The 22,787-nt window shown below is 60.0% G+C and overlaps 7 protein-coding genes across 7 annotated transcripts; 4 read left to right on the top strand and 3 right to left on the bottom strand.

The window, feature by feature from the left end:
* Nucleotides 1-4,412: 4,412 nt before the first annotated feature.
* Nucleotides 4,413-7,045, bottom strand: J3D65DRAFT_633450 (uncharacterized protein). Its single transcript, XM_066801121.1, has 6 exons — nucleotides 6,623-7,045; nucleotides 6,470-6,576; nucleotides 6,307-6,419; nucleotides 5,835-6,259; nucleotides 5,500-5,788; nucleotides 4,413-5,455 (listed from the first exon to the last, which is right to left on the bottom strand). Exons 1-6 carry the CDS (start codon nucleotides 6,808-6,810, stop codon nucleotides 4,724-4,726), a joined length of 1,854 nt encoding a protein of 617 aa, XP_066652221.1. The 5' UTR covers nucleotides 6,811-7,045; the 3' UTR covers nucleotides 4,413-4,723.
* A 640-nt stretch (nucleotides 7,046-7,685) lies between these two features.
* J3D65DRAFT_53833 (uncharacterized protein) lies at nucleotides 7,686-10,448 on the top strand. The gene is made up of 2 exons (XM_066796714.1): nucleotides 7,686-8,355; nucleotides 8,400-10,448. Exons 1-2 carry the CDS (start codon nucleotides 7,932-7,934, stop codon nucleotides 10,199-10,201), a joined length of 2,226 nt encoding a protein of 741 aa, XP_066652220.1. The 5' UTR covers nucleotides 7,686-7,931; the 3' UTR covers nucleotides 10,202-10,448.
* Nucleotides 10,449-11,658: 1,210 nt separating this feature from the next.
* Nucleotides 11,659-12,550, bottom strand: J3D65DRAFT_633445 (uncharacterized protein). Its single transcript, XM_066801120.1, has one exon. It carries the CDS (start codon nucleotides 12,413-12,415, stop codon nucleotides 11,816-11,818), a length of 600 nt encoding a protein of 199 aa, XP_066652219.1. The 5' UTR covers nucleotides 12,416-12,550; the 3' UTR covers nucleotides 11,659-11,815.
* Nucleotides 12,551-13,586: 1,036 nt separating this feature from the next.
* Nucleotides 13,587-15,225, top strand: J3D65DRAFT_633440 (NADPH2:quinone reductase). Its single transcript, XM_066801119.1, has 2 exons — nucleotides 13,587-13,861; nucleotides 14,046-15,225. Exons 1-2 carry the CDS (start codon nucleotides 13,837-13,839, stop codon nucleotides 15,035-15,037), a joined length of 1,017 nt encoding a protein of 338 aa, XP_066652218.1. The 5' UTR covers nucleotides 13,587-13,836; the 3' UTR covers nucleotides 15,038-15,225.
* A 612-nt stretch (nucleotides 15,226-15,837) lies between these two features.
* Nucleotides 15,838-16,151, bottom strand: J3D65DRAFT_670094 (Acylphosphatase-like domain-containing protein; the record flags this gene model as incomplete). Its single annotated transcript, XM_066803262.1, has 2 exons — nucleotides 15,838-16,095; nucleotides 16,140-16,151. 2 exons carry the CDS (start codon nucleotides 16,149-16,151, stop codon nucleotides 15,838-15,840), a joined length of 270 nt encoding a protein of 89 aa, XP_066652217.1.
* A 396-nt stretch (nucleotides 16,152-16,547) lies between these two features.
* Nucleotides 16,548-18,717, top strand: J3D65DRAFT_633433 (uncharacterized protein). Its single transcript, XM_066801118.1, has one exon. It carries the CDS (start codon nucleotides 16,905-16,907, stop codon nucleotides 18,513-18,515), a length of 1,611 nt encoding a protein of 536 aa, XP_066652216.1. The 5' UTR covers nucleotides 16,548-16,904; the 3' UTR covers nucleotides 18,516-18,717.
* A 66-nt stretch (nucleotides 18,718-18,783) lies between these two features.
* J3D65DRAFT_53841 (cortical protein KAR9-domain-containing protein) lies at nucleotides 18,784-22,339 on the top strand. Its single transcript, XM_066796715.1, has 2 exons — nucleotides 18,784-18,854; nucleotides 18,936-22,339. The coding sequence occupies exon 2, from the start codon at nucleotides 19,132-19,134 to the stop codon at nucleotides 22,171-22,173; it is 3,042 nt and encodes a 1,013-aa protein (XP_066652215.1). The 5' UTR covers nucleotides 18,784-18,854; nucleotides 18,936-19,131; the 3' UTR covers nucleotides 22,174-22,339.
* The last annotated feature ends 448 nt before the right edge of the window (nucleotides 22,340-22,787 follow it).

The raw sequence follows: 22,787 nt of genomic DNA, 5'->3' as shown, positions 1-22,787 counted from the left end.
CCCGCACCTGTGCCGGCGAGAGCACCGTGAGACGTTGCGTCAGCGCCGACGGCCGGCACAGCGGTGTCGCAAACGGAGTCCGCGAGTATGCCAGGAGAAGCGTTTCGGCATGGATCTGGCGGCTGGTGAGGAGGAGCGAGAGCCATGTTGACGTATTGTGCGTCGGAAAGACGTATTCCCAAATCTGGTTGCGTATCTCGGCAGGCAGGCCCAGCAACGACAGACGCGAGTCTTCCGCCGTCTTTTCCCGTCCCGGCGCCCTGCCTACCTGCCGCAACTCCAACGTTTTTGTCGTTGTCATTTCAATTTTCCAGTTCCGCTGTCCTTCTACAGCAACAGGCCCCGTTCCGTGCCGTCTCTTCTTTGTATCTCTTTGACCAGCGTCTCGCACCAACCCGTCAACACAACCACCGTATTTTGCCCTGCCGTCCGTTGCCGTCACTACACGAACTTCCCGCAGAGGGTCTGCAGATCCCGTCGCGAGCAATTAAGGTTTCGTGCCTGGCGGCGGTTACCTTGCTCCGGCTTGCCCTGAGCTTGGCTCGGCCTGGCTTCCTTGGCTTGGGACACGGGTTCGGCTCTGGGCTGGGCTCTGGGTTGGGCAGGTAGAGCTGGGTTGCCGCAGCAATACTTGGCCGACCGATTCGAAGAAACAGCGGCAAGCTTCGCGCAAAGCCAACTTTCAGCCGCACGGATAGGGGGAGGTGGGTGTGATTGAGAGGGTTATGGCAAGGTGTCAGAGTTGAGGTGAATGACAGGGTCTTGAGCTGCGCGCGATCGCTGCCGGCTGGCTTGTGACAAAGAAAGAAGCGGGCGCGCTCTTGGGATTTCTCGTGCGTTGTGCTGTCTGGCGCGGCGCAGCGCGGCGGTTTGTTTCGAATCGTCTCTCGATCTCGACTCTCTCTCGCGTCGCTATTCTCGTCTCGATTCCTTGGGATTCGCTGTCCGCCTTGCTTGCGGTTGGTATTCCCCGCCAAGAAGCCCAGGACTCGAGGCTGACGTGAGCTATTCCTGTCCCTGTCCAATTGGTCTGAGGTCTGACAAAGCGTCGTCGGTCGGTCGGGCGTAGTCTTTGCTTGAGCCTCTTTCGCGTCGGTAAGTTTACCCTCTCGTTTCACGTCTTGCTTCCGCTCTTGAACCCTGATTTCGCGTTGGTTTTTTGCTTTCGTCCTTGCGTCTCGCGGAATTTTCTGGTCCAGGAAATCTTTCGCCGTCCGTCTGTTTCCAAACTTTCCTGGATGTTGTTTTGCTTGCAATCTTCAGGGACCTGTGGTTGTCCTGAATTCCCGTCGTTCGGGCCCTCGCGGAACTTTGTCAGAGCCGCAGTTCAAGACCGAAGATTATTTCCGTTGTTCAATCGTCTTTCCTCATTCAATACCTTCGCGTTTTCTTTCCTACGCCCCTCTCCGTTCCTTATTTTCTCCTCTTTTCCCGACTCTCACTTGCTTAAATCTTTCAAACCACAGCGCACCAACTCACTGCGCCTACACACGGAAAGCGGTGTGAGCACCGCACAACCCAACCCAACCGTCGCAATCGCCCAGCCGAAGCAGCCTTGGCCCAGGCTTGTCTCGTTGGGCCGCCGATGCCAACCCTCGATGCCACTCCTGTCGGTCGGCTCGTCCGCGCGTCGGCGTGCGCGGTTTGTTTGCGCGTCGATGATGTCGGCCCAGGTGAGATGTTTCTGGTTTCCTTGGGCGCGGCTGGTGTCGCAGCGTCGAGGAGATGAAGAGATGAAGAGTAGGTTTGGCGAAGAAGAGTCGGTGTGATGGGTGGACGCGCGTTTGCGTGTCGTGTCGTGTCGTGTCGTCTGCCTGACGAAGAACTGCGTTTGCGTCGTTTGTGTCTTGCTCTCGCTGGCACCCCGACACGCAGGTAAGTTGACGCTGAAGCTTTGCTTGCTCGTGTTATTCCGCCCCCGTTCGTCCTGTCTCTTCTCGTCTCGTCTCGTCGCGACCGATGGTACGCCACAGGAGAAGTAAAGGTCTAAGAGCCGGGTATCACGTCGCGGTTTGGGCGTCTCGACCAAGCAAGCGCTGCGACAATGTCGTTCGACCCCGAATTGGCAGCGCAAAAGCCCACGATGCGCGAGGTGAGAAAAGAATGAGAAAGTGTCGATGGCTGGCTGGCGAGCTAGCCGGTCCGTTCAGCCAACAACGCAAAGTGGACGCAAGACGAAGATGTAGGCAAGGTAGGTCGGTAGGTCGGTAAGTTTGGCGTGTAGGTAAGTAAGCGACCAAGCGAACCAGCACACTAATCAGCCTGTTCTAGTCTAGCCTGTCTGTCTGTCTCCCGTCTCTCTCTCGAGACCGGCAGCGACGTGACCGACTTTGTCAACTGAGCACGGATGCTGGCGGCTGGCGGCGGCGGCGGCGGCGGCGGCGGCTGCGGCTGTGGTGGAGGATAGGACAGCCTAGACTGCCTGGCTGGCGCCGCGTGCTTACTTATGGGAGCTACCTAGCCTAAGAAACGGACAGAGCGGGCACGCGGACGGATGATGACGATGAGCGGAGCGGGGAGAGGGGAAGGGTACGCCATGGGTGGCATGTACCTGTGTATGTATATACCTAGACGAGACAAGACACACAGAGAGACGGCGGAGGCGGAGGCGAGTCGCAGACCCTTGGTGTGTGTGCCTGGCGTAGCGTGGCGTGCCGGCGTGGTTCACATGCGTACAGTAAAGGCGGATACATGTAGCGGCGGACCGTCGTGCAGGTACACCTACTTACCTACCACCTGTGTGTGTGTGTGTGTGTGTGTGGCTACAATTCTCTTTTTCTTTTCTCGCTTTGTGATTTGCGCTGCTGACTTGGGTCGAGTACCCACATGCATGAGGAAGGGGTGCGGCTACTACCAAGCTACTACGCTAGGTTACCAGGGAAGGGCAGGGATGGGATGGGATGGATGGTGTGGTGTGGAGCCAAGGCTAAAGCCAAGAATGCGGGGTGTGTGATGGGTGTGGATGGTGGATTGATTGATTGACTTGTCGCGTGTGTGGTTGGCTGGTCGGTTGGTTGTGTGGGGAGAGGGGAGAGGGGAGCACGAGGAGAGGAGCGGGGAGGGGCAGGGAGGAATGAATGAATGATCGTGTGGCGTTGCGTCAGTCAGTCAGTCGAAAATGCAGAAGAGATATGTCCTTGGACAAACAGTTAGATACGTATATCACCAAGGAAGAACTGTAACTGGCCATGTCTCTCCTCTACAGTTCACATCAATATGTAGGGAGCTGTTCGCCGCCACCACCGCCGCCTGTCTTACTCTCCCTCCCTCCTGTCCTGTCCTGTCCTTCAAATACACACCATAGAAGCACAGTAAGGTAAGTACAGCCGTTGTCTCGACCACCTATGCATATACTGTACACATGCGGGCGTGCCGTAGGTATGTAGGCCGCGGGGCGTCTGCGTCTGCGGCTTGACGTAATCATCCCATCCCATCGTCCCTGACCGGCCTCAGCCAGCGCAGCTACCCCGCCTTGCAAACCTCTAGACCCACCTACGTCGTTAGACACTGCACAGTAGCAGCAAAAGGCCAGTCAGCTACAGGATAGAAGGACAGAAGTGTGGTGTGGTGTGGTGGATGAGCTTCTGGAGAAGACGAGAGGCAGACAGACCCTCACCCCCACCTCCCTCGTTTCCTCGGGAAGTCCGGTACGCCACCCGTCCCTTGTCTATGTACCCTGCCCTGCCCTGCCCTGTCTGTCCGCTGACATGTACAGTACGAGAAAGGCGAGAGGCGTCTGGGGTACATACATACATACGGCGCTCCATCCACCCATTGACGGAGCACATGCGGAGCGGAGCAGAGCAGAATGCGGGGAAGCTTGTTCGTTCGTTCGTTTGTTCGTTCGTTCGTTCCCGGATCACCAACCAACCAAGCAAGCAACTGGCCGACCAGTCAGCCGTCGCGAATAATCAAAACAGCCAAGAAAGGCCAGTGCATGACGCTGCCATCTGCGCGGGGCATCGATGGATGGGGGTAGGAATTGTGGTACGTATGCAGTGCTGTAGATGTGTCGGTAGGGAGCTATGTAGCGCCGTACGTAGATAGAGGCGTGAGACTGTTTGGGGCGGGAGCGTCAAGCGATGGCAGCGAGTGAGGCTGAAGAATGAGAGATGGACTGGTGAGACAGGCAGACAGAACATGCTCAATGAGACAACCCACCTATCTATCTAGTTCGAGACAGCCCTGCGCCATCCACCATCACACACCGGTATCGCGCCAGGCGACGCTGTACAGCATCGCTCTTCTGCCGCTGCACGACAAGACAAGACAGGTCTTAGTTCTAGAACGGCAGCAGCAGCTGTGATGATGGTGGAGGCACTGGTGGAGGCACTGGTGGAGGCACTGGTGGAGGCACTGGTGGAGGCACTGGTGGAGGCACTGGTGGAGGCACTGGTGGAGGCACTGGTGGTGGTGGCAACTCGTCATATTACTCGCTCACGTATGTCTGTTATCTACTTTGCCTTGCCTTTGCACATGTACGCAACAGCCCAGTGTACGTACTGTAAGACATTGAAGTGTGTGTGTGTGGGTATCCCATCTTGTGTTGTGTGGTGTGGTGTGTTGCGCGCTCTAGAGACGCTTGCCCACTCAGTGCCCGTAAGCCATTCATCCAGCCATCCGGTACGCCTGCGCCCGTCCCAGCTGCAGCAACGAAAGAAGAAAAGAAAGAAAAGAAACCAGGCCCGCATTTTTGGTTCACCACACTCCCCTCTTTCCACATCTACAAGTGGCTCTTGCGCACGCCATTGACACCACCCGTCAACGCACGCACCTCGTCGCCAATCTTGTCGCCCTCGGTAAACGGATCGTACATGCGGTCGCGGATGTACGCGTCGAGCTGGTCGTCCGGCAGGTTGCGCAGGGCCAGCTCGCGGTCGACGGCGTCGCGCTGTGCGGCGCGAATGACGCCGCGCGTCACGGTCACCGACACGTCGCGGATGCGGCGGATGTCGGGGTACAGCCACTTTTGCGCGCGCTCGTCGGGCGTGAGGGCCGTTGAGAGGGCGGTGGCCGACGCGTAGATCATGTCTTGCGTGACGTTGACGGCCTTGGAGAGGATGGCGCCGAGGCCGATGCCCGGGAAGACGTACATGTTGTTGCCCTGGCCGGGGGTGAGGGTCTTGCCGTCAAAGTCGATGGACGGGAACGGGCTGCCACTGGCGAAGAGCACGCGGCCGTCCGTGTACTTGACGGCGTCTTCAAAGGTGCATTCCGACTTGGACGACGGGTTGGACAGCGGGAAGACGATGGGGTGCTCGTTGAGCTCGGCCACGCGCTTGAGGATGGCGGGCGTGAAGGCGCCGCCGATGGTCGACAGCCCCATCAGGATGGTCGGCTTGACGTACTCGACCAGCTCGGGCAGCGTCTTGATCTGCTTGCCGTCGTTGTCGTCGCGCGCAAAGTAGACCTTGTGGTCCGCCAGCGTGTCGCCGCGGTCCAGAGTCACGAGTCCCTGCACACGTCAGACCATGTCAGGCAACGTGGGAGCACACTTACGCGAGAGTCCATGAACCAAAACTTTTTGCGGGCCTCGTCCTCGCTGAGCCCCTCCTTGATGAAGAATTCGACAATCTGCTTGGCGACACCGACACCGGCACTGCCTGCGCCGAGGAAGATGGCCCGGTGATCCCGGAGGTCGATGCCGGCGTGCTTGACGGCATTGACGAAGCCGGCGAGGATGACGGCGCCAGTGCCTTGGATGTCGTCGTTGAAGCAGGTGTATGTGTTTTGGTAGCGCTCGAGGGCGGGGAAGGGGTTCTTGAAGTCTTCAAACTGAATGACGATGCTGCGACAGTCAGTGATGCTTCATGTCACGCAGGGCCAGCACTCACCCAGGCCACCTCTCCGTCAGCGCCGCCATGAGCTCGTCCATAAACTCCTTCTCCTCGGCGGGAGTAACCTTATCTCTGCGGCTGCCCATGTAGAGCGGGTCCTCCCGCAACTCCTTGTTGCCAGTGCCCAGATCCAGCATGAGGGGCAGGGTGCGGTCTGGCCGGATGCCGGCGCAGGCCGTGTAGAGCGACAGCTTTCCGACGGGAATGCCCATGCCATTGACGCCAATGTCTCCCAGGCCAAGAATTCTCGAGCCGTCGGTGACGACGGTGATTTCGACATCGTGCGGCCAGTTGGCAATGACGGCGCGCAGGTTGCCCCGGTCCTCGAACGACAGGTACATGCCCTCGGGGTGCGTGTACAGCTTGTGCCATGCCAGGCAAGCAGCGCCTATTGTCGGAGTGTATACCAGGGGGGTAATCTCCTGAGATGGTGTGAGCTGGGCAGATTTTGTTCGTGCAGGATCCGCACCTTGACGTTGTCTGCGAGCAAACGGTAAAAGAGGTGGGTGTTTGTGGCGCGCAGATGACTCAGATACTGGTACTTTTCCAGCTCGGCAGCCTTGCTTTCGAGCAGCGCCAAACCTGCGGGTGTTAGCGTGGCTCAGCCGGGCTCAGGCGGGCGTCTGTCGTACATCTTTTTAGCTGTATCTCATGGCTTTCGACGGCGGGTGGGATGAGGCCGTATGTTCGGAGATAGCGGCGGGCTTCCAGGCTGTAGGAGGTGTCGTAATCGCCGGTGCTGGCGCGTGTTAGTAGAGTGAAAATTGGGGGAATTGGTGACTCACGACGAGAGAATTGGTTTCGGCTGGGCGTTGGGAGGGTGAGCGGGCTTGCCCGTGGGGACGGGCTGGTCGTTGTATTCGGCGGCGGCCGTCATGGTGGAGTAGAGACGAGATATCGGCTTGGGGCGCAGAGGGATGGTCGACGAGGAGAGAAGTGGGCGGGCAGCCCGCTTAAGAATCGACGACGGCATCAGGGAGGCAACCGAGACGAGGCAAACTGGCGTTGCGGACGGCAAAGGCGGAAAACAGGTCCCAGGGTAGCTGGATCTTGTCTTGAGATGTGACGAGAGGGGAGCCGGGCGCGATCAGGGCGGGCAGGGCCGGCGGGAATTTTACGTGGCAGCAAATGAGAGAGTGATCCGACGTGAGGTGTGCGTCTCACCACTCAGGACGAGGTCGCGTGTGCATGCGAGGCAATGCAGAGAAGCAGATTATGCCATTGTTTTTCTGGTCCTGTCGCTCTGCTGCGGCGAGACTGACAGGCACTGCAAGACACTGACAAGGGAGCTGGTTACCCCAACCGGCCTAGCTCCCGGTTCCCGCCGACGCGCTTCGAGATCGTCTCCTCCGCCTCTCCACCGTCAATCCACGCCCACCCCGACGAAAATAATAATTGACGCCCCGGCATTGGTTGGGCAATAAGCTGACTCACTCTGGTCTTGTCCGATGCCGCCATTGCACCTCCGGCCTGCGGATACGGACGGCTGCAACTCTTCAGCTGCGCTGCCGTAGACGGAGACCAACGCGGGTGCTCCGCTGACGCCCGGACTTGAGCCCCTGGAATGCGTTGAATTTGTGTACGTCCGAGCGGCCAACTCGTGATGTCGGGCTGAGATGGGTTCAACGGGCGTTAAGGGCGCGTTTGCGTCGGGTGGAGGCCCTGCAGACGATCAATTCGACGGAACGCGAAATGAAACGGCGTCGACGGCGCACGACCGGTGCTGACCATGCAAGACTGCCGCAGCCGGGCTAGAACGTGAACAGAAGTGTTGAATGCGTGGAGCGAGTCGTGCAGACAGCAGAGGGACCAGACTGGACTGGAGGAGAGGATCCATGGCTAGCGCTTCTCCGCAAAATTCCTCTAACGTCTCGATCGCTGAATTGCCAAGCCAGGCGCCAAGCACCGCCACACCTTGTCCCACCGCCACACCTCTACCCCACCAGCCACACACTAGCCGCACAAAAGACGTCACCCCCACGACATTGATTCCCATGATGACCGCCGCCCTTCCTTGGTTCGCCATCCCATCGCACCCCATCCCATCCTCCACCATGACCGCCACTCCACCTCCACCTCCACCTCCACCCAACCATGTCGTCCTGCCTCCCCTTCTTCCGCTCGCGCGACGCCGACCGCGAGCCCTTGTTGCCCCAGTACGATGATGACACGGCCCTTCAGAGGCAGCTCCACCAGAAGCTGCACTCGTACCAGATGATCAGAGCCCTCGGAAAAGGATACATGCCATCCAACGAACAGGCCATTGTAAATCTGCGCACTCTGCTGGCCGCCGACGTCCTCAACCCCACCAATCCAGACCTCAGTGACTCGGGACGTCTGCTCGTAAAATACACGCGACAATGGCTTACCGAATTCATGGAATTGCTCCAGCACAAGAACAGCGACGACTACATTCAAGACTTCATCTGGTTTCTGACCAAGTCGAGAGTCTCGCTTGATGTTGACCACCTCGCAGCCAACGCCGCCAAGGCCAAGTCCAAAGCCGACACTGCTGCAGGCAAGTCGCCTCAATATTGCGCTGACACATGCTGACCAGCGCAGCCTACAAGAGCTTGCAGACCGTCGGCTCGCTGCTGCTGACCAACTCCGACTTTCGCCGATTCCTTTCCGACATCAACGTCGTCGGCCGCGAGGTCTTCAAGGACACTGCATTCTCCCTGTCGAATGTCGCAGAAGAGGTCGGGAAGAAGCTGGAGCCCTCGGAGGAGGAGCAGCAACAGCTCAAGGAGCCTGGGGCCGACGATGGCCCTGCGCCGACCAAGCAAGACTTGCAGGATGATGTCGCCGACGTCTCCAAGGCTGTCGGCAACGGCGCCGCAGACATTGCCAAGGATGCGTCGCACAGTCTGGTCGAACACTTGGGTGGTGAGGAGCGGGACACAATGGTCCACCGCCTCAAGCAGGCCGTGCTGAAGCTGAGGAGACGGGACGACTATTCCGAGTCGGTCTCCACCCTCTCTTTGCTCGTCAAGCGCTATGCCATGGTCTACTCGCGCGCAGTGGAGCAGACGCTCGAAACGGCCCAGGACGGCGTCCACGAGAATGCTGCAATGGACAGAGCCATCCAAAACTTTTGGAAACTCCTGTCGTCGTTTGGGGATCGCAAGCAGTGGGATGAGCTCGAGCAAAAGTTCAAGCGAGTCATGGAGCACAGTCAGAATGACCCCGAATTCGAAAGTCTAATGGTTGACATTGGCAACACCCTGCAAAAGCTGCTCACGGACCCCGATTTCCTCGAACACATTGAAGAAAAATTTCAGGAGCTCCGTGCAAGGGCTCGTGGGGTTGGAACAGACTCTTCGCTCCGCAAAGATGTCGACGAGTTTCTCGGTCAAGCACAATCGACGCTGCAGGCCGTGTTGCACGACGAGGACATTTCAAAACTCCTCAGGACCACGACAAACATTGTGCATATCCTGTCGCCGAAGCACCACTACGCAAACGCGGATCTCTTGACTGATGCCATCAACGTCTTTGTGCCTCTTCTCATCCAAGCCGTCCAATATGTGCCCATTCCTCGTCTCGAAGTCGCCACTCCAGACATGGACCTGCTCTTGGAGAACCTCATCATTGAGCCGGGCAAGACTGTCAACCACACTTCGTTTCTTCCGTATAGACTCCGCGTCGAGACGTACAACGACTTGGAGATTCGCAAAGCCCGCTTCCGCACCACCTCGTCGATGACGTCGCTCGTCACTGTCAAACTAGACGGCCTCACCTTTCGCGCCTCTGAATTGGGATACTGGCTGCGCCTCCACTCGCATCCCTTGTTGCGCTTCACCGACTCGGGCATTGCTTCGTTCGCCCTCGACGACCGCGGCATCGACGTGCACCTCGACATTGAGGTGGGCCGCGACCATCTCGAAAAGGTCCTCTCTCTGCGCGCCGTCCGCGTGCACGTGCACAAGCTGTCCTACTCGCTCAGCAAGTCCAAAATGACCTTTTTCTCGTGGCTCCTGCAGCCAATCATCCGGCCCATTCTGCGCAAGACGCTGGAAGCGCAGCTCGCCAGCACCATTGCCGACTTTTTGCACACGGCCAACCGCGAGCTCCTGTTTGCACGCGAGCGCCTGCGCGCCACGCGCATCGCCGACCCGCAGGACTGGCGCACCTTTTTCAAGGCCATCATGGCGCGTCTCAAGCCGCGCGAGGACCCGGATCTCGACGTCCGCGTCGGCGTCGATGCGCCTGGCAAGGGCGTCTTCAAGGGCAAGTATGCTCCTGGCAGCGTCGTCAAGTTGTGGCATGAGGAGGCCGAGCAGGCGGCCGAGCGGGTTGACGAGTGGGAGGATGGTGGTTGGCGGAATGAGGTCTTTGACGTGCATGCGCGGCAGATGGGGTAGGCAGATGGGGTAGGCAGATGGGGTAGCGTCAGAATGGTGGTGAGGTGAACCGGGAGTCTCGTCTGGCACAGGGAACCGCGGACCTCCGCCAAAACCAGCCAGACTTGGGTTTTTGTCTTTCTTGCAGGTAATGCTGCATTTCTCTTTTCTTTCCCCCATCTCTGTCTCTCCGTCTCTCTGTGTGCGTCTCTTTCCAAAAGTCTTCTCCTTCTTGCTCATGAACCGAATCTATCTTCCGATGCTTCCTGTCTCTCGTCTCTTGATGCCCCTCTCCTTGATCCAGTCAAGCACAACTCAACAGTCACCGCCCAGCGTGGCTCTTCATCAACCATCATTGCAGCCATTGTTGTTGACTTCATCAACCATGGTTCCCACGGCTCGGTCGTCCATCGAACGACAATGCTGCCGTTCCCTTCTCTTTCTCCCTGTTTCTCCCCATCTCTCTTCAGTGCGTCTCTTTCCAAATGCCTTTTCTTACTCGTGAATCGAACACATGTTCCAAACTCATCTTCCACCATGCTGCCAGCCATGGAATGAGAGTCGTCCATCCCGTCCGGCGCGAGTCTTCATCAAGGGCCGTTGCTGCTGTTGTCGTTGTTGGGGTCGTCAACCGTGGTTGTGGTTGTTCTACCACGGATATGACGTCTTTCTTTGGTTCAGGGGCAAAGCATGGCACAACGACACGCTCGATTGGGGTTCTGTCTGTCTACCAGCCCCTTGGTCCCTTTGAAACCGCACCTCTGTATCTCCCCCACCCTCTCTCCCTGTGTGTGTCTCTCTTTCTTTCCAAAAGCCTTTTTCTATCTTGACGTCCCCTTTTTCAATCCAGCCAACCGCAAAACAACAGTCATCCCACCCGCTGCCCGACCTGGCTCTTAAATAAGGGCCACTGTTGCTGTTGGGGTCGTCAACCGTGGTTCTACCATGGATGCAACGTATTGCTTCCTTTGATCCAGCAGGCGTTGCATGACAACCACAGGGTCTCAACCTCGGGATCCCTCCATCCGTCTGCCTGCCTGCCCATTTGTCCCCTCGAAACCGTACCTATCTATCTCTCCCCAACCTCTCACACTCTCTCTATGTGCGTGTCTCTTCATGTCTTCTTTTACTTGTGAATCGAATAAAGTCACAACACTCCCGTCTTTCATCTATCTTGACGCCCCTTTTCTCGCTCCAGTCGACCAGAGTCACCCAGCCCGACTGGCTCGGTGTTGGGGTTGTCGACCGCGGTTCCTACGTTTCTACAACGTATTTCTCTGGTCCAGGGGGCGGCGCATGGCACAACGATGGGCTCTCAACACCGTCTGCCTGCCCACCTGTCCCGATTTGTCCGTTGAAATTCGATCATCTACCATACCGCGTCGCCCTCGCCCTCGGGGCGTACCACTCCGTACCGTACTTCCCTAGGGGACTGTCGTGGATCACTAGCAGTAGCTCCCAGAGAGTGTCTGCCGTCGGGGTTTAAATGTTCGCAATAGCCCTGTGCTTCTCTGCTCTTTCCATCGCACTTTCGTCCTCTGATCTCGTCTGATTCGAAATCTGCTTCAAAGAGCATCCAGTCCTCAGCATTGCATTGCATCGTCGCAGCATAAGGAGCATCCAAGCCTTTCTTCCTTACTCCTTACTGACGTACTTGCTTACCTTGCTTACGAGACGAGCAGCATCATCGCCATGCCTTCCAAGAACACCAACACCAACAAAACCACCCGCGCAAACTTGTCCGACGACGTCCTCGCCGCCATCGAGGCGTACTTTGGCATGCGTAATAGGCCTTCGCCCTTGACCTCCACGACCACGAATGCTTCCGAGCCCCGTCATCCCCTGACTAGAGCTCAGGCCAGGGCCATCTTGGCTGCGACTGCGAATGCTCCCACCAATGGTCCCACGGCTACGGCTACGAATGCTCCCATGGCTACGGCTGGGGCCACGCCTGCGACTGTTCCCAAGACCCCTCGCCTTCGCCTCACTATGGGCCAGGGCACGGCTGCTCCCAAGACCCCTGAGACCCTTCCCAAGGCCCCTCGCCTTCGCCTGACCATGGGCACGGCCAAGGGCACGACTGCTCCCACGGCCGCTCCCGAGACCCTTCCCGCGGCCACGGCCCCGGCCATGAAGGATTCCAAGACGCCTCGCCTGCGCCTGCGCCTGACCATGCCAAAGGCTACGGCCAAGGCCACGACTGCTCCCACCGCGGCCACGCCGACGCCGCTGCATTCGTCTTCTGCCAATCCCGCCCCTGCTCCGCGCGGCCACAAACGGCGGGCAGAGCCCGAGGGAGAGCAGGAGAGAGAGGCAAAGCGTCCATGTCCATGTCGACGCGCCTCCACCACCACGACCACTACCACTACCAGGACCGCCCCGCCTCCCTGCTTGTCATCAGGAGGCACCAAGAAGGTGCAGAGACTCAAACTGTACCTGACCCCGCGTCCCCGCGCCCCGCCCACGCTCCCGGCCTCGCCGCCCACGCCTCCGGCCACGCCTCCTCCTCCTCTTCGCGTCCAGCGGCTGCGCTTGATCTTCCCAGCCGGGGAGGCGGCGGCGGCAGCAGAAGCAGCAGCACTGGCGGCAGCACTGGCGGCAGCAGAAGCAGCACTTGCGGCAGCAATGGCAAAAGCGGCAGCCAGAAGAGCAGCAAGAGCGGCAGCAAAAGAGGCAGCACTGGCCGCAGAGCAACAGGAACACCCTGCTCTCCCGCGGCACATCCAACACGAAGTCCGCCGGGCGAAGAGGAAGGCGGAAGGCCAAGGCCGTAGCAGCAGGGCCAGCACCGCCAGCAACATCATCCCCGTCACGGGCATCAGCAGCACCACCATCACCGGCAACGACACCAGCACGGACACCAGCACCAGCAACAGCACCACCTCGCGCGTGGGCATCTGCCGTCAGCGCGTCAAAGCCTTCCGGGCGAAGAAGCGCTCGTTCAAGGATGCGAACCCGGCGGACCGGGCGTCGCCGCTGCGGAGGGAGGTCACGGTGGAGGAGCTGCTGCTCGACGACGCGACGTTTGGCCACTTTCTCAACATGACGTGAGCGGGAGGGGAAAGAAGGAGTGAAGACGTTGTTTTATTCTTGTTTTTTCCTTCGTTGCGGTTTGTTTGCGGCTTGTTCGGCCGTGGAACGTGTTGTGGTATTTGTCTTGTTTTTATGTGGCTTTCTGTCGATTGTAAGCTCTACATGGCGAGGAGATTCGTTGCGTCAAAAGCAGGCTTGCATGCGTTGTTGGTTCGGCGGAGTTGATACTCTAGCGTTGGTGTTGTCGAGAAGAAGTGGAGGCGGTCTGGTCTGGACCGGGATGCAGGACACGGCGGGGGAGCTTAGAAATCGGGCGGAGCGACAACCCAACTCCCGCACGGCAAACGGCACCTTTTCACGTCATTAGTCGGTCAGGCAAAGCCAATTCCATCCGCTACCCGCCTACCCGTCGTCCTCTTCTCCGTCTCCGGTCTGCATCATATCGCATAATTACATGTTCTTGTCGTAAATTTCGGTTGCTCTTGTACATATTTCGTCGCATCGTATAAATACTCGGCCCACCCCACCCACATGCGGCTCCAGAAACGATACACGACGCTGTCGCCTGCTGTTGTTGCATCGACCAAGGAGAAACGCACCGCTTTTGCCAGCCTGCCTTCACGATGTCTGAGACTATGCGAGCAATTGGTGTGTTCCCCTGCGGCTGCGGCTGCGGCTCCCTCTGCTTGGCGGCTGTCTCGACGTCCTCGACGTCGCCTGTCCTCACGTCACAGACGTCATTTACGCTGGCGGCCACATCAGATTGAAGCATTCACATTCCAACGTCCCCTTCGTTGCACAGGCTAACTCACAATCCCCTGTCGCCTCGCAGACATCCAGAACGGCACCGGCCCGGCCACGGCCCTCTACATCAACGCCCAAACGCCCAAGCCCGTCCCCACGGCCTCACAAGCCCTCGTCCGCGTGAAATGCTTCGGCCTCAACCGCATGGACCTGCTGCAGCGCGAAGGCAAATACCCCGTGCCCCCACAAGCGCCGAAAACGCTGGGCGTCGAGTTCAGCGGCACGATCGAGTCGCTGGGCTCGTCGTCCGAGTCGTCCTTCAAGGTCGGCGACGCGGTCTTCGGACTGGCGTATGGCGGCGCGTACGCTGAATATATTGCCGTCTCGACGCACATGCTGGTGCACAAGCCCTCGGAGCTGAGCTTCGAGCAGTGCGCCGCCATCCCCGAGACGTGGATTACCGCCCTGCAGGCCATGTACCTGGTCGGCGGCTTCGCGCCCGGCCAGAGCATCCTGTGGCACGCGGGCGCCAGCAGCGTTAGCATCGCCGGCATCCAACTCGCGCGCGCCGACGGCGCCTCCGCTGTCTACGCCACCGCGCGCCAGGACGACAAGGTGCGCTTCATCGAGGAGACGCTGGGCGCGGACAAGGCTTTCAACTCCACGACCACCGACTGGGTGCAGGGCGTGCGCGAGGCCACGGACGGCCGCGGCGTCGACGTCATCATCGACTTCGTCGGCGCGTCGACCTTCGGGCCCAACCTGGCCGCCGCCGCGCGCGACGGGCGCATCGTCAACCTAGGCTTCCTCGGGGGCACGCAACTCGACGGGCAGGGCGTCGACATCGGCGCGTTCATCGCCAAGCGGCTGCGCTACGAGGGCAGCAGCCTGCGCAGCCGCGACGAGGCGTACCAGGGGGCGCTGCGCGACCGGCTGGTCGAGGTCGCGCTGCCGCGGTTCCGCAGCGGCGACTTCACCGTGTACATTGAGCGCGTGTTTGGGTTTGAGCAGGTGGTCGAGGCGCATCAGCTCATGGAGAGCAATCGCACCAAGGGCAAGCTCATTGTGACGATTCCTTGATCTGCCTTTTCTTCCTGTCATGTGGCTTTGGGTTGGAGTTGGGCGACGGCACGGCGGCACGGCTGTTCTATAGCATCTCATCTTCGTAGACAATTGTATGTAGCGCATATGACGAGATATCTCATAGCTAGGTAGCAAGCAACGCTCTATTGCCAATGGCCACCCGCCCTCTGCGTGGCTGGCTGACATCTACCTCCTACCTGTAGTGTACTGACTACATAGCTAGTGCCCGCGCCCAAGCGCCAGCCAGACAACTAGCGGCGGCAGCTAAGGGCTAGACAGACACTGCTGGGCATGCAAAAGTCATGGCAAGAGGCATCAACCGCAAATGATCCATTCTCACTTTGCGTCAAAGGTTGAAATGGAAATGAGGTGCCCAGAGAGTTGTCGAAATGTCAATTGACTGTGGACGGAAGAAGGGGTGAGGTTGCGGAGCACGCGCGCGCAGAAGGGTTCATCCCTGACTCTATTCGCTGGCGAAACGGAGAGCTGGCCAACGACGGCGCTGCCTTTTGCTCTTTTTGCAGGTTGGGGATTTGTGAAACGCTGGATTTATTTGGTGCCAGGTGTGGAGGAATTGGGCGGAGTTGGTGGGTCAAGTTGAGTTTGGTATTTTGTCTAGTCTGTTCTTTTGGTGTCGTGTTCTAGGAGGTCGTGAGTCGTGATAACAAATGTAGTTGAGGTGAGCCAAGGGAAGAAGAGAAGATAGCTGCGCGATCTCGTTCATCGCCGCCTGTATGGTAGTGGTTAGTCGTCGCCCGACCACTTGTAGACAACCAAGTCAGAAAAAAGCAGCAAACTCACTTCTCAAACCCGCCCTCCCCACTCCGCACCTCAACCTCGCTCTTCACCACCTTGTCCACCTGCGACGCCGGCGGCCCCTGATGCAGCTGCTGCACGAAGCGCGCCAGCTGCTCGTCCGAGCCCTGCGCCTCGCCGACGACAGTCCCGTCGGATGCGTTCTTGACCCAGCCCGTCAGGTGCATGGCGTTGGCTTGCTCGATGGTGAAGGCGCGGAAGAAGACGCCTTGCACGCGGCCGGACACTTGGAAGGAGATCTGCGGTGGTTAGTGGGGAGAGGCGGAGGGAGGGAGGGGCGCACGCGTTTGGACATGGTGAGTGTGGAGAAGAGGCTGTTCATGTGGTTGGTGTTGTGGTTTGCCGCTGGGTTCAGGTTGGGCATCACACTGGGAGCTCCTTGACGATGACGTAGGTCTTGGCGCTCTGGATTCGGCGCATTGCTCAGGACATGCACTCGTTCGCTCATCAACGCATTCCACCATCAATGGCCATTATTGAGATTGAGGCCCAGCACGCGTGGTGACTGGTGGCGCCTCCGCACAGGCTCCTCGCAGCCCAGCCCAGTAGGGACAGCAGTGGACAGTAGCTTTCAGGGGCGCATGCTGGATCCCGGGAGTCCGCCCGCCCGTCCCGCTGGCAGCTTCAGGGATCAAGTCCATGGCCATGTGGCCGTTCGGCGTCCTCTCTTCTGTCTGCTCACAACTCAACACCACATCATCGCCTCCCGAAACGCGTGCTCCCAGACAGAGACGGGGCCGCCGCCCGGCCTCAGTGTCTCCATCGCCTCCTCCCGCTCTCGGCTGCGGCTAATTTCCGCCGTCCGAGAATAGACATTCTGTCCGTCCGTGTTGCTGGGCCGGGGCAAGCCCAAGAAAGCTTCCAGAATAATTTGACCTTGGGCCATTCATCTTCGCGCCTGCTCGAGACCCTGTCAACAACTTTGTTCCACTCTTTGTCCTGCCTGCCTGCGTTTGAACACCCACTCCATCCACGGCACTGTCGTTTCAGCATCGTCTCCTGATTGATCCCCCTCGTCTCCAACCGACCTTATCTCGCGCCGCCGACCATGAACGACCATGTAGCTCTCTCGGAGCGTTCGGTTTCCCCCGGCCCTGCTCTGTCGCCCACCTTCATGACGGCCTCTGCTCCCCCCATCGACCGCCCCGTCTCGGCCATGTCGGCCTCGTCGTCTGGCTCGGGCTCGGGCTCCGGCGGCAGCAGCTCCAAGAGCTCGCGCCTGTCGTGGGGCGGCATCCCCAACGGCCGCCGCGGATACATGAGGCCAGAAGGCACAGAGTTTGCCGACTCGGCGAAGAATAGAGAGAGCGTGCAGAGCCTCGGCACCATTTCGCACCTGCAGTACTACTTTGCTCGGACGGGGCTGCTCGACGACAAGGGAGGCAGGGTCGCCAAGGAGCGCCGCAAGAAGAAGAGGGCCGAAGAGGCCACCGACGGCCCTCACACGACGGCCGACAGGGCGCACTCGGACTTTTCCCTCAGCCTCGACGACGGCAGCAAGCGCAGCTCGTTCGTCTCGGACGACGGCTCCGCGTACGAGAGCATCGACATTCCGTTCGTCGACAGCCCCGTCGACTATGCCCCGCCGCCCATGCTGCCGCCGACCGTCAGCACCTACCGACACAAGGTCATGTATACCGCGCCGCTGCCGGCCATTGCCGTGTTGAGGAGGGAGCTCAGGGAGGCGCTGCAGGACGCGCGCGACATTTTGCAGAGGACGCGGACGGCCGAGTCGCTGGAAAAGTACAAGACCAAGTCGGCCAAGACGGAAAAGATTGCGGCGCGCGCGCTGGAGCAGAGGAAGCAGTACGAGGCAGCGGGCAAGATGACGCCGGAGCTGGAGCAGGAACCTCTTCCTCAACGCCAGGAGTGGACGGAGCTGCAGGGGCTGGACATCCTCGACAACATCACGCTGGCCATCAAGGCGGCCAAAAACTACTACACGGCGCACGAAAAGCCTCAAATGCTGTACTCGATCAAGCCGGAGAAGACGATACGGAAAGAGCTGTACCAGGTGCTGGAGGTGCTGAAGCGCATGGCAGGACGCGACTTTGAAGGCGGCATCAGGGACGACGAGCGGCAGGCGATTGACGAGTGGATCAAGGACATTGAGAGCCTGCTGGACAAGGAGGAGGCCAAGGAGCAGGCGGAGGAGGCGGAGCGCGAAAAGTGGAGCTGGCGAGAGGGCGACTGGACGGGCAGAGAGCGCGAGCGCGAGAGGCTGTTCCTCAAGTCGTTCGACGCCGACGACGCGACGGACGAGCTGCCGGCGTGGACGGATCCGGCGTCGGCGGGCGCGCTGCCGACGCCGTTCCTGCACAAGCTGCACAGCGGGCTGCGGCTGGTGTCGCTGCACAACGAGCTGGTGCACCAGTCGCGGCGGCAGTTTGAAGAAATCAAGACGTTCCACACGGACACGTCGTTGCCGTACCGCTGCGCCGAGAACCTGCGGTACTGGGTCAAGGCGGCCGAGCTGCGGTGGGAGATTAAGCTCAAGGTCAACGTCATGGAGGTGGTGCACGGCGAGCGGCCGGAGGCGTGGGTGCAGTTTGACGACGCCCTGCTCAAGTGGTGCAAGGGCGTGCGCGAGGAGATTACGCGCGAGTGGAGGGAGCAGCGGACGAGGACCATGAGGATGCCGACGCTGAGGATCGAGTAGACGTCTGAATTGAATACCCACTGTACATTACTTGAGGACGCGACAAGCAAGGGCGCACGCCGACATGTGCAGTGTTTTGTAAACAGGCTGCCCCTGGAGCAATCTACACGCCGCATCCGTCATGGCGTGGCGCCAGCAGCAATCAAACGGAGCTGCTCAGGACAGTCTTGTTCAGTTGTCTGCTGCACGCACTTGTAGACGCGCTCCACGCACCCTGCAAGCCACTGCGTCTACCGTACTGCCGTGGGTCCCGCAATCCTGGTGCTGCGATTCGGCCCCGACTGACCGACTGACACTGACCGAGCCAGCAAAGCATACATATACGCAAAAAGCATCCAGGTAAGCTGCATGTGGCTGGGCTGGGCCAGTGTGTGTGAGAGGTGTTGATGTCCAGCGCTAACCATCGGGCGGCCGCTGCAGGCCAGGCTGAGGGGACCGCCAGAGCCACTCACCACCCTCCCGTCCGCTTCCCGCACCCTACCCTACCCTACACACCCTACGCCTGTCTAACCACATAGTCTCGCCGCGTCAACAATCAGAAACAACAACAGCTCCGCCTCGTCGCTCGCTCGGCCTCATTTCCTCTGCCCTCACTAGCCCGACCGACTCCTTCCCCATGACCTCTCCCAACCGCGACAACCACCACGACGCGACGCACCGCTCGCCCGTCAACCACGCCGCTCCCAACCCGTCCCTCTCGCCCGTCGACCCCAACGCCGGCCGCCTGGCCGCGCGCAAGCTGTCGCCCGGCCTGCTGGCCCGCATGAAGCTGTTGGATCTGCACCACAAGAAGCACAGCGTCGTCACCAAGGAGGACGCGGAAGTGGGGCGCATTCCAGAAGATCACCTCCGCGAGCTCGAGCGGCTCCACGCCCAAGACCGCTCCATTCGCATCCAGCGCAGAGGCAGGGCTTGGAGCGGCACCCGTCCTCCCCGCCTGCATCCGGACCAACACCTCCACAACAGCTTGCCCGGAGAAGGGCCCGACCCGCACATGCTGGCGCCCGAGCTGAGCGACCGCTCGTCGCTCGTCAGCGAGAGGATGGACGACGACAGCGAGCCCGACGCCTTTGAGGAGTATGTGCGCCAGTACAGCTTGCCCGAGCTGGAGAACATGGCCAAGGGCGACACGGCCTTTCCCGACCTCATGCCCAACCCCGACTTGCCCGACTTGCCTCTCGAGGAGCCAGAATCCAGCCAGACCGACACCGCTCCAGAGTCGGCCCCGCCGACGCCTCCCCCAAAAGACACGCCGCCCCCCATGGACGACTTCGACCTCAACGACCGCAGCGACAGCATTTACAAGCACCTCTCGCGCGCACCCTCGGTCTACACCCTCTCCCGCGTGTCGTTTACCAACCAGATCCAACAATTGACGTCCATCAAGCTGCCCGACGCCACGTCGTTGCAAGCGCAGATATCCGCCATCCCCACCTCCCGAGGCGCATCGAGAGCCCTCTTCGATGCTTCTGGTCAGATTCGAATGTGGGTGGCCAAGGCGGCGGACGTGTTGAATGGGCTGGACGCCGAGGACGACGTGGAGTGGGCATCTGCGGCCGGAAGAGAGGGTCTGGACGAGGTGGACACTGCAATCAATGTGTTTGAGACGCTCATCAAGGTGTTTGTCGTGGCGATTGAAGAGCTGCAGACGCGCCCTGACATTGAGAACATTTCGATGCAGGAACTGTCGAAGCTGGTGGACGCAATGGAGCACATTCTCAACGAGTGGAGCGATATCAAGAACAAGCTCAAGGGCGTCAAGGAGCAGGTGGAGATTGCCATGGAGTGGGAGGAATTGTGGAATACGGTGCTCGGTGACATTGGCCTGGAGATGGAAGCGCTGAGCAGGCTGGTCTTTGAGATGGAAGAGCGCAGGCACCGCAGCTTCATGGCCGAGAGCGCCACGGACCACGGCGTCGACATCGAGGCCCTCGAGACCATCGTGGAAGAAACCCCGCCCAACACCAAGGCCTTTTCGACCACCCGCTTCAGCCTTACCCCCGCGCTGGCCAATCCGACTCCCGTCCAGTCTCCCGGCCAGCAGCAAGAAGACTCGAATCTCTTGGCCCTGTTTGCCCGCATGCAGCCGCTGCGTGCGTCACTCGACTTTTTGCCCATGAGACTGTCACAGTTTCAGGTCCGCGCGGAGCCCGTCTTCCCCAGCGCATGCAGCGAATTGGAAAACAGGTGCGACACGCTCGAAAACCAGTGGAACAGGCTCGAGCGGGACGCAGAGTCGCTGAGGAGGGAGTTGGGCGAGGATAGGTGGGTCTTGGTGTTTAGGAACGCCGGCAACCAGGCACGAAAAATGTGCGAGTCCGTCAAGCGGAGCCTGATTAAGCTGCACGAAGCCCTGGACACGAACGAGTATTTCACCGATGCCCATGCCACGGCCAAGAAGATTGAGAGTTTCGAGGCAAAAAAGATTCACTACGGCCCGGCGATCGAGCGCGTCTTGACCATTATTGACAAGGGAGTAAAGGACCGGCTTACCGTCAACGGCGAAATCCTCCGGCTGCAACACGACATTCGACGCGAGTGGGCTTCTCTGGAAGAGCAGATGAAGGAGATGCAGGAGCGGGTGGATGATCTCAATGTCAACCAGACGTCGCAGCTCCGGGACTCGATTTCGACCATCCTCTCCAATGGACAGTCCATTGCGGGCAGCGTCATTGACACTCCGGGCACCTCGCCGGCTTCTTCGGTCGTCATGAGCCGCAAGGAGCAGGAGAGGGAGCAGAGGATGGCCTTCAAGTCGCGGCAGAGCAGCTTCAACAGCACCCGGTCCGGATCAGCAGCCAAGCGCCTGTCCAGCCTGCCCACGCCCAACTCGCACTCGTCGACCGTCCCCCGCAAGACGCAAGTCTCGCGATCCAGCGCCTCGGAAGAAAAGTCTCCCAGTCCTCGCTACTCGGCCGCCACGCCCACGCCCTCGGTCCGCCGCCAGCTCCCCCAACCCACGTCCAACAAGCCCCGCTGGAACATTTCGACCAACATGAAGGATACGGTAGTAGGTCACAATTTTACACCTCTCTCTCTCTCCACCCCCTCACCGCACAAGGACCCCACTCCGCCGCGCTCCCTCCGCGCCGTGTCGTCGCAGGCAAACCTGAAGCGCAGCCCCCTCAACCTCCGCGACGCCCCGTCGCCTCCGCCGGCATCGTCCATCCCCCGGCCCGCATCCACCACGCCCGGACATGGTGCTCTGAAGAACAAGCGCGCGACCATGACGCCGCGCACGCCGTCCCGCAACGCCTACACGCGCCTCGACATGCGCACGGCGTCGTCATCCAAACTGTCCTTCCACCGGCCCACGCGGCGCCGCTCGGGCGAAGACGACCCCGACTCGGACTGCCACAGCCCCGTCCTGGGCCGCAAGACGCCGCTCCCGCGGCCCGGCACCGACATGGCGACGGGGTCGCGGCGCATCAGCATGCTGCCGCAGCCGACGGTCGTGCCTGGTGGCAACAGCACGGGTGGTGCTCCCCCGCCCCGGCCCAGCCTCGACGGCGGCCTCAGCGTCGCGAGCACCAATGGTGGCCGCGATAGCAGGGCGAGCAGCCGCGCGGGTGGCCGTCTGAGCAGTGCGGGCTTCAGGGGGAGTGCGAGTCGGCAGGGCTATCGCGGGGATGATGGGCGGCCGCGGTGGCGTTTTTAGAGAGAAAAAGAAGGCGTGTGAATGGGGTTTGACAAAAGTTTGGTTTGGCTGGGCTGGCTGGGCTGGGCTGGTGCTAGGCGCTGGGTGGCGCTCTTGATTTATTCGTGTTGAGTTATCTTCTGTCTTGTTTTGCCCTCCCTTTTCTCCCCGATCACTCTGCTCTTCTTCACTGCCTCCCCTGATTTCTTTCACGCTTGAGCGCGAGCGCGCTAGTCGTTGCTCCCCTTTTCTTTTTCTTCGTTTGGCCGCCGGGCTTCGTGTAGCCCGTTGTTCTTTTGTTTCGATCCGTCGCGGCGCGTCACTTTTGCACCTCTTTTCTAATGATGATTGTATGATGGGGGGAGGGGAGGGGAGGGATGGGACCAAAGAGTGGGAAGGGCAGTTGAAGGGCTTCTTGGCTGGATGGGCTGCCGTCCCTTTTGAAGAGAAAGTCGGAGAGACGGAGGTGCAGAGACTGAGGAGGAGGAGAAGACGAAAAAGTGGGGATCAACGAGAGCGGTTTGCGTGGTTGAGATCTTTGACCGCCCTGTCTGAGCGGGTCGAGACGAGACGAGACGAGAGAAGACACGAAAAGGAGGAGGTGGTGGTGGAAACATTTTCTTCTCTTCTCTTCT

Source organism: Phyllosticta citribraziliensis (assembly GCF_038025025.1).
Source record: "Phyllosticta citribraziliensis strain CPC 17464 chromosome Unknown J3D65scaffold_10, whole genome shotgun sequence".
NCBI lineage: Eukaryota > Fungi > Ascomycota > Dothideomycetes > Botryosphaeriales > Phyllostictaceae > Phyllosticta > Phyllosticta citribraziliensis.
This window is presented reverse-complemented; position numbering and strand designations above follow the sequence as displayed.

Excerpts from the sequence above, each read along its gene's own strand:
- J3D65DRAFT_53841 (XM_066796715.1), top strand. The coding sequence starts at position 19,132 with ATGACCTCTCCCAACCGCGACAACCACCACGACGCGACGCACCGCTCG.
- J3D65DRAFT_633440 (XM_066801119.1), top strand. The coding sequence starts at position 13,837 with ATGTCTGAGACTATGCGAGCAATTG. Across the intron at positions 13,862-14,045 it reads TGAGACTATGCGAGCAATTG|ACATCCAGAACGGCACCGGC; the intron begins GTGTGTTCCCCT and ends GTCGCCTCGCAG.
- J3D65DRAFT_633433 (XM_066801118.1), top strand. The coding sequence starts at position 16,905 with ATGAACGACCATGTAGCTCTCTCGGAGCGTTCGGTTTCCCCCGGCCCT.
- J3D65DRAFT_633450 (XM_066801121.1), bottom strand. The coding sequence starts at position 6,810 with ATGCCGTCGTCGATTCTTAAGCGGGCTGCCCGCCCACTTCTCTCCTCG. Across the intron at positions 6,577-6,622 it reads CCGAAACCAATTCTCTCGTC|CACCGGCGATTACGACACCT; the intron begins GTGAGTCACCAA and ends AACACGCGCCAG. Across the intron at positions 6,260-6,306 it reads TGCTCGCAGACAACGTCAAG|GAGATTACCCCCCTGGTATA; the intron begins GTGCGGATCCTG and ends ACACCATCTCAG.
- J3D65DRAFT_53833 (XM_066796714.1), top strand. The coding sequence starts at position 7,932 with ATGTCGTCCTGCCTCCCCTTCTTCCGCTCGCGCGACGCCGACCGCGAG. Across the intron at positions 8,356-8,399 it reads CAAAGCCGACACTGCTGCAG|CCTACAAGAGCTTGCAGACC; the intron begins GCAAGTCGCCTC and ends TGACCAGCGCAG.
- J3D65DRAFT_633445 (XM_066801120.1), bottom strand. The coding sequence starts at position 12,415 with ATGCAGCGGCGTCGGCGTGGCCGCGGTGGGAGCAGTCGTGGCCTTGGC.